Source organism: Astatotilapia calliptera, chromosome 7 (assembly GCF_900246225.1).
Source record: "Astatotilapia calliptera chromosome 7, fAstCal1.2, whole genome shotgun sequence".
Taxonomy (NCBI): Eukaryota; Metazoa; Chordata; class Actinopteri; order Cichliformes; family Cichlidae; genus Astatotilapia; species Astatotilapia calliptera.
In genome coordinates, this window is record NC_039308.1 from 48782335 (window position 1) to 48796727 (window position 14393).

Sequence of the window (14393 nt, forward strand, 5' to 3'; positions counted from 1 at the left end):
ATTTGTCCATGCTTACACACTGAAGGTGAGCATGAAACATTGAGGTTTAAAACAGTCTTTATTTACTTCCAGGTAATCAAACAAAAAACAACAGAAGGCCACAACCCGAAAGATTCAAATAATGCTAAAAAAGAAAAACAGCACATCTACTTTCCGTTGTTTTTAATGAGTCGTTCGATCACAAACTCGAAAAATGTGTTTTTCATGGCTGTGTTCTCTATAAAAGAGTTTTCTTCGCTTGGGAACAACCTTCCAACAAGGACGCACGCACCGACTCGCCACTCTTTGAAATAACAATCACACTGTATTTGTGAAGCTCAATGTCACACAGCGGATCAGCAAAGGCCTCTTACTGAGTGCACCTGCCAAAAGCAACTCACCAATGAGTGCATTAGTCTAACAGCCTGATGATTATTATTGCATTTATTGTGATGTGTGTAAATTAACATGTATCAATCAAACTGTCCTCAATTCGGCACTGCTTGTTACCACACTGTGGTTTTATTTGGCCTTCTACACACTAGATTCCCTTCTTGTGTACACATCTGCAGATCATACATATGAAAATATAAATATCCTATTTTCAAATAAAAGGCTAGCTTATAGCCCTCACCTCAGATACGACCTCATGGGACATGAGTCTCTGGATGGCAGCCAAACACAGCTGTGTGATCTTTGGCTCTTTGGTGCCACAGCCCATCAGGAAAGGCTGCACAACCTCTGAGCTGTTCTCCTTTAGGGCTGCAGGAAAAAGGGACACAATTAAAGGACACAAATAATCTTTTTTTAAAGATGTCATCATGCAATTTACTTCTAATAAAATGCCTTAAAGTAAAAAAAAAAAAATACACGTGTTTGCTTTTGTTTTGCTTCTGATTTCATGAAGTCTGGTACTGCAGAACGAAAACTTTGGAGAGTAAATGAAAAGAATACATGGAGGTATCAACTTACAATAACAATTATTCTCAAGTGTGAATCATGCAACACTATTCTAGCTCAACAATTATAATAATAAAAAAAAGGTACCCATTTTGCACTGAGGTTTTTATCATCTCATTTTAAACAGCACTTAAAAGTGAAAAGTGCATTATTTCCTTTTCCAGTAAACTGAATTTAGGTTCACCAGTTATTTACACCTGCACAACAGGTTTCCCAGTTAATCACCATAAAGTTGATGCGTCAAGTAGACTTAAAGTTGAAACAGTGAACAGTGAGCTGCTGTACAGTTCACAGCTACAGAGGGGCAGCAGGTTGTGGACAGTCATCAGTGGAACTCAGGAAATGTCAACTATGTGTCAACTCTGCAAATGCTACCAAAAAGCTAGACTTGTTTACAGAGACGGCGCTAGAACCAATTTTCCATACGAGTGCTGAGAGACCAGCCCCGTTTGAAAATACTTCAATAATTCAGAGCAACAAGCTAGAAAGAGCCAGAAAAAGACTGCAAACAAAGCTCAGAGAGGAGGGAAATAAAAGACTCATTTATCATATAACTTAATAAACACAATGACTTTTTTTGTTTGGTTTTTTTGGGGTGGAGTCAAAGGCCGTTTGTACATGACTTGCCTTTGGCTGAATGCATGCATTATGAAAGGAAAATACATGAAAGCCCAGTGACTATTTCAGTCTGTCACTTGTATGCAGGATGCAGTTGTGTGAACAGAAAATCATGAATACTGCCGTCTCCCTGAACATTTGAATATAAGCTTGTTGCAGTTTAAAGCACTAGCTCTGCACACATAGCCAATTGAAGAACAACTAAGTACTTCTATTATCACTCACCTGCTAATATGTCTGTGTTCCTGGCTGCTATCGTCTTAATCTTCACTATACCAGACTCTGCAGCCTAGAGAGGAAAGAGGACAGACATTTAGGTAACTGTTTGATGTGACATCAAATTGAAAGGTGCTGACAGTGCAGCATACATGCACCGCTGGTGGTAGACATGGCTACTTGTAATGGTGGGTGTAGCGGAAAATAGGAAGGCCCAGTTGTAGAAAAACATCTTCATCTTATGAGGAACACCCAGTGAGGTATTCCTCTAAGCTTGAGATGTTCAGAACAGCTGTGAGGAGCACTGTCAAGAATGGGGAAGGGTAAAAGGAGGAGGATGGCAAGCGGGGACGGAGAGGCCGCTCTTATCTTTCTTCAACAACTGCATGCCACGGCAAGCCTCTCAAGATGTTTTCTTTCCCATCTTTGCTTCCCATCAATACTCCACTCCTCATTCCTACATGGTTTCAATTTTAACTGTAATTTCACTTCTTGCCCCAGTTGTTCCACATACAAAAAACACCTGTTTAGACATGTTTTAAAAAACTGTTTAAAACTTATTATGAGCAGTTCTTCTCAAAGGCCGTCTGCAGGGCCAGTACTGCCATCTGTCTTGTATTTCTCCTCACGAAAACAACATAATGCTTTAACCTTTGTGGCTACAGAAGTACACACACTGCCTTTTTAAAAGGCTGGTATAATTTTGGCTAAAGAAAGACATTTTTAAAAAAGGCACACCTCTTTGGATTAGGCACCACTGACGGGATAAATACTGTAACAACATGATTACAATACACCAACATGTCACAAAAGTCGAGCCACTTTGGAGGATCGCAATTCATAAATTACTAAACGGCTGGTAACAACCCCTGCTTAATGGCTAAGCTTTTTCAGAAAATCTTTTACCATACAGCTCCCTAAAAGTTAATCTCTTAAAAAAAAAAAAAAAAAAAAAAAAGCTTCTCTCCCTCTTCTCCTTTTGTTCCAGAAACCGAACCATAGCGGCTTGCAGGAAAATGAGGGGAGCGCAGAGAGCTTTTTTTAGTCTGAAATAATTGCAACCTTCCTGTTGCTACTTTTGATATTTCCATCAGCACAGACGAGTGAAAAATCCAGCATCAGAACAGCAAATTCTGGCTTTGCATAAGCTGTGACAGAAAGAGTTTCAGACTGCAACAATTAGTTACGACACAATTATACAGCATATCAAACATGAGCCTTTGCTGTTAACTGCAGGCCAGGATGTGTTGTGCCATCTTCACAAATGTGAACCCCTTATAACTATACAATAAACACTGTTTAACTGCTCGTTAACATAAATACGTAATCAACCAATCACATGGCTGCAACATGATGCATTTAAGCATGTAGACATGATCAAGACCTGCTGAAGTTCAAAGTGAGTATCGGAATGGAAAAGAAATGTGATTTAAGTAACTGTGAACATAGATGTCGGTGCGAGACAGGCATGTTTGAGGATTTGCAAAAAAACGACGATCTACAGGCATTTTCTGCACAACCATCTCTAGAGTTTACAGAGAATAGCGTCAGTTCTTTGGGTGAAAACGCCTCAGTGATGTCAGAGGTCAGAGGAGCATGGCTACACTGCTTTGAGCTAACTGGAAGATAACCACTTGTTACAACCAAGGTGTTTTTCAGGAGAGCATCTCTAAATGCAAACACATTGAACTTTAAAGCAGATGGGCTTCAGCAGCAGAAGACCGCATCAGGTTCCACCAGGTTTAATACACTGCAACCTATTGAGTATTCATGAACGTTTCCATCCCTTTATGGCCTCAGTTGAACCATTTTCTGATGACTCCTTCCAACAGGATAACGCACCATGTCACAAATCTCAAATTATCTCAAACTGGTTTCCTGACAGCAAGTTCAGCGCATCTAGATGACCTCCAGTCACCAGATCTCAATCCAATAGGGCACCTTTGAGATGTGGTGGAACGGGACACTGGTATAATGGAAATCCAGCTGAACAATTTGCAGGAACTGTGTGATGCTGTCATGTCAATATGGACCAAAAAATCTCTGATGAATGTTTCCAGCACCTCGTTGAATTTGCATCATGAAGATTAAAGCAGTTCTGAGGGGAAACGTGGGTCCAACCTGTTACTAGCAAGATGTAATAAATGAAGTGGCCAGTGAGTGTATTTGCAACCTGTGCAACAACAACTATCTATTCAACTCAAAAGAGAGCACTAGAAATATTGCAGCATGCAGACAAAGTCGTGGGAAATATGTGCGCACTTTGTTAAGTCAAAGTTTTTGACGTTGTGATGAGAGAGTGGATTGTACTTTTTAAAAGGCCTGCCTTTGCCGAAGTAGCCATATCTGTTAATAACCACAGTGACTACTCTATAAAAATGAAAGGAGAACTAAAGGCATATATGAACTGACAATCTGTGTGTCAGTTGAACAGAGACAAGCAAGTTCTCTAATTAGAAACAGATTGTGTGTCCTTTATTCCGCCTCCAACTGAACCCTCCCATATGAAAAAAATGCCAGTGAGTTTCCACAAAACCATTAAAACTTTTCACAATAAAAATATTTTCACATTAGCCTACTAATTGTTAGAGTCTGTGGTTGACAGGAAGTTGCAACATTTCTCCCCAGCAGACAAACTGATCTTTCTCTCTGCTTCCTCATAGAAAGTGCTGTTTAAGCTTTCTAGCGTAAAAAGTATCCCCTCCACTTGTCTCTGGAAAACTGTCAGCATTAAAAAGCCTCCACACTGTTGAGGATAATACCACTGGCCTGATGATGCCATTGCAACAGAGAGAGACACCAGAAACTGTCTATGTTAATACATGAGTTCTTTTATTGGTGTATCTGAAAGTCTATTCAAAGGTAACTGCAGTGTTACTCTAGTAAAATTTATCAGTTAAAAACCTTGCCCTCTTATCTATGTCATAAAGTCAACTATTCTGGTATCACTGAACAGATACATTATCAGTCACATTAAGCAGCACGCTGCAGAGAATCCCTGGCTGAGAATTAATTCTTTGAGTTTGTATCCACCTTCAAAGACACTTGGTATGTGTTCACTTTAACAGCTTTCAAAGCAGATTATTTAGGCCATCACTAAACAAAATTCTGAATGTGCTCAACACAAGGAAAAAGTCAAAAGGTTACTGCTTTTCAGAATAGACATCATTTATCTGCTAATCTGATACCAACCACCAGTATTTTATTATTTGACCATTATCAGTATCATGTGCAAAACACTGTGTAAACATGACCACATGTGGGATTCGAGGACATTACATAAAGAATGAGATGCTAAGTTTGAAATCTCAGGACTTGACTGGGAGTACACAAACAGAAAAACTAGAAAAGTCATTTAGTACTTCTTACTCTTCTTACAACTAGTCCATGCATTCATCTTTAGCAGGCTTGACTACTGTAACAGCATCTATACAGGTCTACCTAAAAAGTCAGACAACTACAGCTCATTCAGATCTCTGCTGCTCGAGTCCTCACTAAGACCAAAAAAGTGGATCACATCAGTCCAGCTCTGAGGTCTTTACACTGGCTGCCTGTCCATCAGAGGATAGACTTTAAAGTTCTGATGAGGGTCTATAAAGCTCTGAATGGTTTAGGACCAAAATACATCAGTGACCTCCTGACCCAGTATGAACCTTCCAGATCCCTCAGGTCATCTGGATCCGGTTTTTTATCAGTTCCCAGAGTCAGAACCAGAAACGGAGAAGCTGCATTCAGCTTTTATGCTCCTTATATCTGGAACAAACTCCCAGAAAGCCTCAGATCAGCTGAAACACTCAGTTTATTTAAATCCAGGTTGAAGACTCACCTATTCTCAGCTGCATTTGAGTAAAACACCAAATCCACACTTTTAAGCTTAAATTTCAAAACTTACATTTTAACTACTGGTCTTATCTACCGTTCTGATTTTATGTACTTTTTTTTTAATCAATTTTAAATCATGCTTTTGTTTTTTAATGTCTCTGTAAAGCACTTTGAATCACCTTATTGTTGAATTGTGCTATATAAATAAACTTGAGGAGTGGCCGAAGTCAAACTGACCCTGATCTACAAACCAGCTTGTGTCGTCTAAAAACAACATTAGCGAAACTCACAGATTTACTTCCTTAAACATGTTGTACTGTGAGACTCTAAACTGAGTAACTTTCTGAAAGGCCTTTTTCAATGTAACAGTGAGAGTTGTGTCTGTATAGTATATAGAGCAGGGCGATATGTCCAAAAATATCTATCACGATATACATTTGAAAATTTTCAAGGCTGGCTGGAAATAATTAGTTGACACTCTTGTAGGATTGCTCTCTTACAAAATAATGAACATTCTCTAATTTTTAATAGTAATTTTATTTTAATAGAGAGAGAGAGAGAGAGAGAGAGAGAGAGAATATCAACCAAAAACCTACAAAACATGACTTAGTATTTGGAGAAACTCTAATTGGCAAGCACAGTGGGAAGACATTTCTTGTAGTTGGTCACCAGGTTTGAAACATCTCAGGAGGGAATTTAGCCCACTCCTCTTTACAGAAACTCTAAATCCTTTAGGTTTCTTGGCTGTCACTTGGCGACTGAAGCTTCAGCTCACTCCACAGATTTTCCATAGGAATGAGGTCTGGAGACTTGCTATGGTCACTTCATGACCTTAATTTAACATGTTTCAATTTATTTTAGTTTTTTAGTTATTTATTTTATCTTATCTCATTTTAATTTTCTTTACTTATGCTATTAGCATGTACAGCACTTTGTGAACTCTGGTTTTATGTTAAAGTGCTTTATAAATAAAGGTGGTATGGTATGGTATGGTAATTTGCTTCTTCTTTGTTGCCTTGGTAATATGTTTCGGGTAACTGTCATGCAGAAAGACTCATCCAAGACCCATCTTCAGTTTTCTAGTTAAGGGAAAGGAAGCTGTTGATATATGGCCCAAACCATTAGCCCTTTAGTTTGGTGAAGTCCTGTACCATGCAGCAAGCTCTTGCCTCAGACAGAGGGTGACTGATGGTCATTTCCAAATAACCACATTGACAGTTTTCACCTTCTCACCAAGCTTCTTGCTGGTGGCTGTGTGCAGCATTTTTTGGCACCTGTTTGGTGTCACACATGGTGGTTGGAAAGGTTGGATTGGAAGAAACTGATTTTGTGGACAGGTATGCTTTAGACACATAATGAGTTGAGGTCAGAAGTATCTGTAATCTAATGAATCAATCAATGGGTTAGGGGTAGGCTTAGGCCAGATTCTTTCTGAATTGTAGCAGATCAATTTTGTTTCCCACCCAATGACATGCAAATTAATTTGTAACTTTTATACAATGAGTTTTGTCAGAATCTTTGGCTGATATAATGTTTCTCTCCATTAAAATTATATACCATAAAAAATACAGACTGTTCATTTGTTTGGAAGTGACCACAAAAATTCAAGTGATCAAATACTTATTTCCATTTCATTCATTATTTAATTGAAAATGTATATAATAATTTGGTTGTAGAATAAAAGGCTATTCTATTCTATTACATTACATGTGCTGTTTTTGTAAGACAGGCTATGAGTGATTGAGGGAGAAGAAAAAAGAAAAACAAACAAACAATGTGATTCGTTCTCTTGCATGTAGTGTCACTGTGGGAGATGGACTGAGAAACAGGAGAGGAAATGGAATGAAGACAGTCTGGGAAAAAGCACATTTTGTTCTTCAGTAGTAAAGCTGCAAGGATTTGAGATTTTAGTTTTACAATTAAACTACAGACATAAGTCCCTTAGAAGTCCCTAGAACAGTTCTCTAAAACGTAGACGCTAAGGATGAGGGAAAAAAATGGCCACATTAGCACGATGAAAAAGCTGCACAAATCAATTCAAAGAGCAACCACAGTACCCTGATTGTTTCTCGCATGACAACATCGCCGCAAATTTAACCATGACAGTTTCGATTGGAAAACGTTGTTTCAATCACAACACCATTGATCAGAGCGGGCGGTAACTCAGGTTGGGAGGAACATCAAAAGGGATCTCTTCAATACTCTGATCCCTTGGGGGAAAAAAGCCTGATAAGGATGGGAAAACCTCACTGATGATAAATCAATATTTGAAGCAACTTCATAAGACCCCTTAGGCAAGGGCCAGAAATCAGTTCAACACGTAAGATCAGTCGCGTGCCATGTCTTTTGATGGCCATACCACTCCTTTTGAAACATCAACCACTGAAGTCAATGGACTAAATCTGTAGTGAGCAAAACACAAAGGAAATGGAAGCACTTGCTGAGCTATTTCCCCTTTTTTTCTCCATGGGAATGTTGCTTCTATCCAAGGTGAACCCTGAGGGGAAACAAACTAAGCTGCCATGGCATGATATGAATTGCTCTGCTGAGCTGGCTGACGAGTGCTGCTGTGGTCACAAAAGCCTCACATAAAGACGTCAGCCTCGACTACCAGCGGTTGTTCCAATATGAATACTGATGAGTTACAAGTGTTGCCGACATTGTTGTCTATGCCCCCGCATATGCCTGCTGTACAGTTAAACTTGACATTTTATCATGCTACTACTGCTTACATTTCTAAGTGAAATGTTCAAGTGTACTTCTTTTGTACACGGCCTTGTATTGTTTGTGCTCCAGTCATTGAGTAATCAGAAATGTCACCAACAAAACAGTGCCACGCAACAAAGCCAGTGTGAAGGCCTTAATAATACAGTAAGTCATTCAAACAACAATGTGTGTGTGAAATCACTTGGCTGTGTCAGTAACTAGCAAGCCTGTTGAAACCAACTCTCAGTGTCAGACTGCAGACAGGACAGGTCAACAGAGGCCGAGTATCACCAAAGCCCTTAAAAACAAAGACTTTTTACTTTAAAAAATAAAGATAAATTGGAATAAAGGTTTTAAGGGCCTGTTCGCTTATATCATGAGAATCACTCCCTGTCAAATGATATCTGTGGCATCCATGCTCATATCACATCTGGTTTTAAAAATGACTGCGTTTCCCATGTATCTTTGATTTCTGCAGCCAGACACCTGCATGGACTCTGAGTCTGAGTTAATACAGTTTTGTATTTTCTGATTACTTTTTATTATATTGTTAGTTTTCCTTTTTAAGTTTCAGTGAGTTTCCATAGCAGGTTGACTGGTTTCACTTTAGTTTTTATTAATTTCAGTGTTAGTTGTAGATTTTTAAAAAAAAATCTGTAGAGATATTAAAATATAAACAGAACCTTTTGAATGCTGACTCAGTCTTGTAGACATCAAAAGCCTCAAAAAACATGATCATAAAAGCCTCATCAGGCAGTTTGTGATAGCAAATTTTAACAAATTAACAGATAACAAAACTAAGTATATTTCATCTATTATACATTTTATTTTAGTTTGTTTTTCCCATTCAAATCGCTTCTAGTTCTAGAAGGTCTAGTTTTTATTTTAGCTAACTAAAATGTTTTCTCACATTTAGTTTTACTTAACTATAATAACTTTGATGTGAACCCTATGCAAGGTGGGTGACAGTGGCCCAACCACTCTTGCCCAAAGATGCTAGCATCAAATAAAATACAAAATAAAGTACATTTACATTGCTTGACTTGAATAGTTAGTTCACCCCATCCCCAAAATACACGTTTTCTCACTTTTACTTGCCTTTTTATAGCCACTGAAAATTTAACTTCAGTGTTTACGCCTTTGACATAAGTTACATCTAACAAAGATACTTAAAGTGTAGCTACGTAAAAAAGTTTAGCTCGGTGTTTTTGTGAATCTGCTTCTGTTTAAACGCATTACACCAAACATATTAAGCGTAGGGAGGCCCAGCAGCTGATACAACTTATGAGAAGTACAGTATGGGAACAACTCAAAGGCCCCACGGTTGCTGTGACAGAACGAGCGCATACATTTTTTAATGTAAAACCTAATAAAAACATAAAACGAGCTTCACAAACGGATGCAAACTGCTAAAAATCGGGGCTCGGTGAAGCTAACTAGCAGGCTAACCTCTTTGACAGGGGGGAATTTCTTCTTGCACTCCATGGAGAGAGACCGCAGATCCGTCTGCATGTTCTCTAGTAATTTCTTCACCGCCTCGGGACTGCTGGTCGACATCTTTGACGGCGCCTTTCGATAGAAAACCTCAGAAATACTTTAAACGTTGAAAGGAATGTGGGAGCGCGGTCGCCCCCCCACCACCCATCCACCGTGGGGGGATATAATCCGTCACTACTTTATTCGCCTCCCTCGGAAAAGGAAATAAAAACGCTGCGGTCCATTGATACGGGATCCCACTTCTGTGCTTCGAGCGCCCGTGCGCAGGTGAGCAGCGATGACACCGGCATAAGTCCGACCTCCTCACAGCCAGCTGACATTAGCTTCAAGGAGTCGCATCGTTACCCTAAATTTCTGCTTCTTACGGCTGCTTACTAGTCGAAGATATCTGCTAAATTGAGCAGTCTGCCATCAGCGGCCGTGTCAGCTCCACTTTCTTTCCCACAATGCTTCGCTGGACACTGACACGTCACTTGGACTTCCGTAAACAGTGGCGTATGCAGGTGACTGCAGCGACCCCTGCAGGAAGAGATCGGCACAGACAGATAGCCACGAAGCACACAGTAGTCTGATCTGGACCACGGTATCAGCGCTTCTGCTCGGTTACCTGTCCACACACACCACCTATTGGCCCGGAAAGAGGCTGCAGGAGGCTGTCTAGAAATGTCTTTGCAGTGCTTACAAAAACAAGAAAAAAAACGATTATTGACAATATCAACAATTTTATTATTTTAAGAAATACGTTTAACTGACTAATTAAGGTTCAATTTAACTGAATATAACCTAAAATGTTTAACTTGATTGTGCATTAATTCAGCAATTAAATAGACAAGCATTTGTGAGTAGTTTGTCTTGACATCAATGTAGTCACTGCATTTACTTAAATAAAGAAGCTATCGGTTCATGAATGGCACTTTTTAAACATAAATGTGCCTCCCAGTTAATTGTTATCACAAGATATAATGCATGAAAATGAATCGTGAGCATTATTCACCGTGTCTATTGTTTGTAAGATAAATAAAAAGAAAAATAAAGAAAAATATATCTACAGTCTACAGTCACCCAGAACTGCTTGTAAGTTTCCACTTAAAGCTGCACCAAGTTTCTGATTTTCTTTTCATCCAGGTTCAGATTTTTTTATTTCCAAAATAAATATGTAAATTTTGGTCTTTGTTCTGCATCTCACATGGATCCCTTCACCGGCTGCTTTCAGTGCTGCCTTGCTAAGGAATGCAATTTTGTCTTTGGGGAGGTGGAGTGCAAAGTTTCACACCTTAGACTCATTTAACTGCCAAGAAAAGAGTGGAAAAACAACCCCAATATTATCAGAAGCACAGTAACAATCCTTTTACAATTGGAGTGGAATTATTACTTTCGAACATATTGGTTCTGTTAAACCAATCATTAACCAGATTAATTCAGTGTTTTCTGTATCAAAACAGCTTTAGAACACATTTACCTGGTGTTACACCAAGTAATTGACACCAAATAGCTTGGTGCTGCACTCCAGCCTGTACCTCACCTTTTCCAGTAACTCACACTTCTGACACTAAATGTCAAATTGTGACATTTTACTTCAGGACCACATGCCGAATCCTGTCAAAACACTAGAAGAGAATACCCCAAGCAATTCACTAATATTTCTGAGGATTTTCACCACTTTGAAGAAACGACAGAGGAAGTTTTTGTGTTAGTCATACCATCTCCTCAGGGTCACTGCCTATAAATACTTTCTTGTATAAGAGATTCTGATGTTTTGTTTTTGAGTTTGTTAAATGCCTGTCATTCTTTATACTGATGTAAGACAATGTCTTCTACTTTGAAGAGCCAAGGGCTAAAACTAAATTCATAAACCTCTACATTTTTATATGTGTACTATAAGACAGAAAATGATAAGAAACTACAACAGGGAGTGCATATGCATCTGCCTGGAATACCTGGTATGATGGCTGATACTGACTAACACTCCGGCGTTGTACATATATGCATCGATTTCTCATGCTGATGATGTGTAGCGGCATATGACATCTACAGTCATGGTAAAGAGAAAGTGCGCCCTTTTTCACTTCTAGGTTCACATACCAGGAGATTTAAAAATAAAATATCGTCCGACCTCTCCAGCCTTAAAATTAGCTAAATACCACCTGACATGAACAAAACATGATATATCACATGGTGTCATTAATATTTATTGATGAAAAACTAAGCCAAAAATGCAGAAACACAGTCTACATGAAAATTTAAGCACACCTTAATGGCTTTCAGAGGAATTAAGAGGTCATGTCAATCAAAGGCATTTGATTATGTGATCATCGGAGCATTCAGGTGTGTGCTACCATAATTCCACAGAGGGAAAACATCAAAAATTATCCCAGGCAACCAACTGTCGGTGCCCACCAGTCTGAGAAGGGTTATGAGGCCACTTCCAAATAGTCCATCATTCTATAGTGAGAAAGATTATTCACAAGTAGTAAATATAAAACAATAAAAGGATCATGACAATACAATCTACAAAAAAATACTGAACAAACAAATGAAGAGGGTGTGCTGAGAAGGTGGAAGGAGTACACTGAGGGGATGATTAATGAAGAAAATGAGGGGGAGGATAGAGGACTGTTTGTGAATCAGGAAGTGAAGAGGCTCAGTAAGGTAGGAGAGGGCAACTATGAGGTGGGAAAAGAGTGCAAAGGTAGTGCGTCCAGATGACAAACTTGTAGAAGTATGAATATGTCCTGAAGAGAGGGCAGTGGAGTTTTGACTAGATAGTTTAACACAGTGATGAAGAGTGAGCAGATGTCTGGGGAAAGGATAAGCAATTTTCAAAAAGAAGGGTGATGTGCAGTGCTGAGATAAAGCTGATGAGTCACACCATTATGATATGGGAAAGAATTGTTAAATCTGGGTTTAGAAGAGGGGCAACGATCAGTTAGGAGCATAAGTATATGAGGGTGGCACTGCATGAGAGGAGTGAGACATTGGTGAGGTGTGTGGTAGGAGTGATAGATGGGTTCATGGTTTAGTGAAGGAAGGCGAGCTAAATGACTTCCAAAGCAACACACAGTGCACAAGAGAGGTGAAGAAGAGAGTGCAGGCAAGGTGGAGCGGGCATAGACAGGTGTCAGGGGTGATGTTTAGAAACAGAAGTAGTGTCATATGTGTCATATGTAAATAATAATAATACAGAAATACAGTTTATACTGAGACTCACTTCACACAGCAGTCAGAGACATTCTAATATGACAAATAGCATAAAGTTATAAAAATGTAATAAGGCAAAAATAAATAAAATGAGTAAATAAGGGCAGGGATAGCTCAGTAGGTAGAGTGGTGGCCCCATGACTGGAATGTCGGGGTTTCGAATCCACTGAACGGCTACCCTGAGGCACACCTGAGCAAGGTACCGTCCCCACACTCTGCTCCCCAGGCGCCCAATGGCTGCCCACTGAGTGAATGGGCTAAATGCAGAGAGGAATTTCCCCACAGGGATCAATAAAGTATACATTATTATTATTATTATTATAAAAATGTCCAAGAAATTCACAGAGAAAGTACAAGTAATAAATCTGCAAACAGTGAAATGAGTCAGAGACCTGAGGCTTTTTGTTTATTCTTGTGCAAGTTTGCAAAGAGATCTGTGCTGATTAGTGTGATAGCAGACAATAATAAATACAACATAATAATACAGTTGCATTCTATAGCTGTGATGAGGTAAGAGAGGGACTGTGTAAATTGTTTTATTCAGGAGTCTAATGGCCTGTGGGCGGAAGCTGTTTGAGTCTTTTAGGCCTCGATGTCAGACTCCTGTAGCGCTTGCCCGAGGGCAGAGGTATGAACAGGTGATGTTGTGGGTGTTTACTGACCTTCATGATGTTTTTTAAGTACGATTAAGTACACTTTAAATTGTCAAAACATAAAATTCAGCATTTATTTTTTACCTATAGCGTAGACGTCCTGGTTGGGTTGTGTGATTTGAATGTAAAATTCTACATAAATGTTCATAACTGGAAATGAGGCATCACATACACAATTGCTAAAATGTAAAACATTTATTTGTAATCAAGGCCAACACAAATTCACTGAAGATGTCCCACAAAATATACACATGTAGTAGAAATATATGTTCCAAATGAAGGTATTTGTATTCATTCATTTAAAAAAAAGTGTTTTAGTGTATAAAATCTTATAACAAAAAGTGTTCATGCGCCAAAATCAGTGATCATATATTCATTTCAACATGTAAAGAAAAAGAAACACAGGCTGAAGTTCATTGCGATACAGCAGAAAGAGATAACAAGCTTCTTCTTCTTCTTCTTTTTTGGAATGAATCTCCTGCATTGGAACTCACTTCTGATATAATCTAAGTGGATCAACTGTCCCTTTGCTTTGGGTACCTTTTAACTTTATTTCATACATTCCCAGAATTAGACATAAGGCACATTAAAACAAGACTAAATTAAATCCATGTCAAGAATCTGAACATTTAACATAAACATTTAATATAAAACATCAATACAAATCTGCAGTGCCCAAAGCAGACCAAAATTATACAGAGAAGCCTTTAAAATGGTACAAACAGTGTTAAGATAAAAATAAAC

General features: G+C 38.8%; 1 protein-coding gene across 4 annotated transcripts in view; it reads right to left on the reverse strand.

The window, feature by feature from the left end:
* mon2 (MON2 homolog, regulator of endosome-to-Golgi trafficking) overlaps positions 1-10290 on the reverse strand; it is a 33631-nt gene extending 23341 nt beyond the window's left edge. For 2 of the 4 annotated variants that reach the window (XM_026175291.1, XM_026175290.1), the window contains exons 1-3: positions 9751-10290; positions 1783-1846; positions 614-741 (exon numbers count right to left, since the gene is read on the reverse strand). In XM_026175291.1, coding sequence (XP_026031076.1) covers positions 614-741; positions 1783-1846; positions 9751-9858 — 300 coding nt within the window. In that variant the 5' untranslated portion in view covers positions 9859-10290. The remainder of the gene's footprint in view (positions 1-613; positions 742-1782; positions 1847-9750) is intronic. The other 2 variants (XM_026175293.1, XM_026175292.1) reach the window with 1 other exon arrangement.
* Between the last annotated feature and the right edge of the window lie 4103 nt (positions 10291-14393).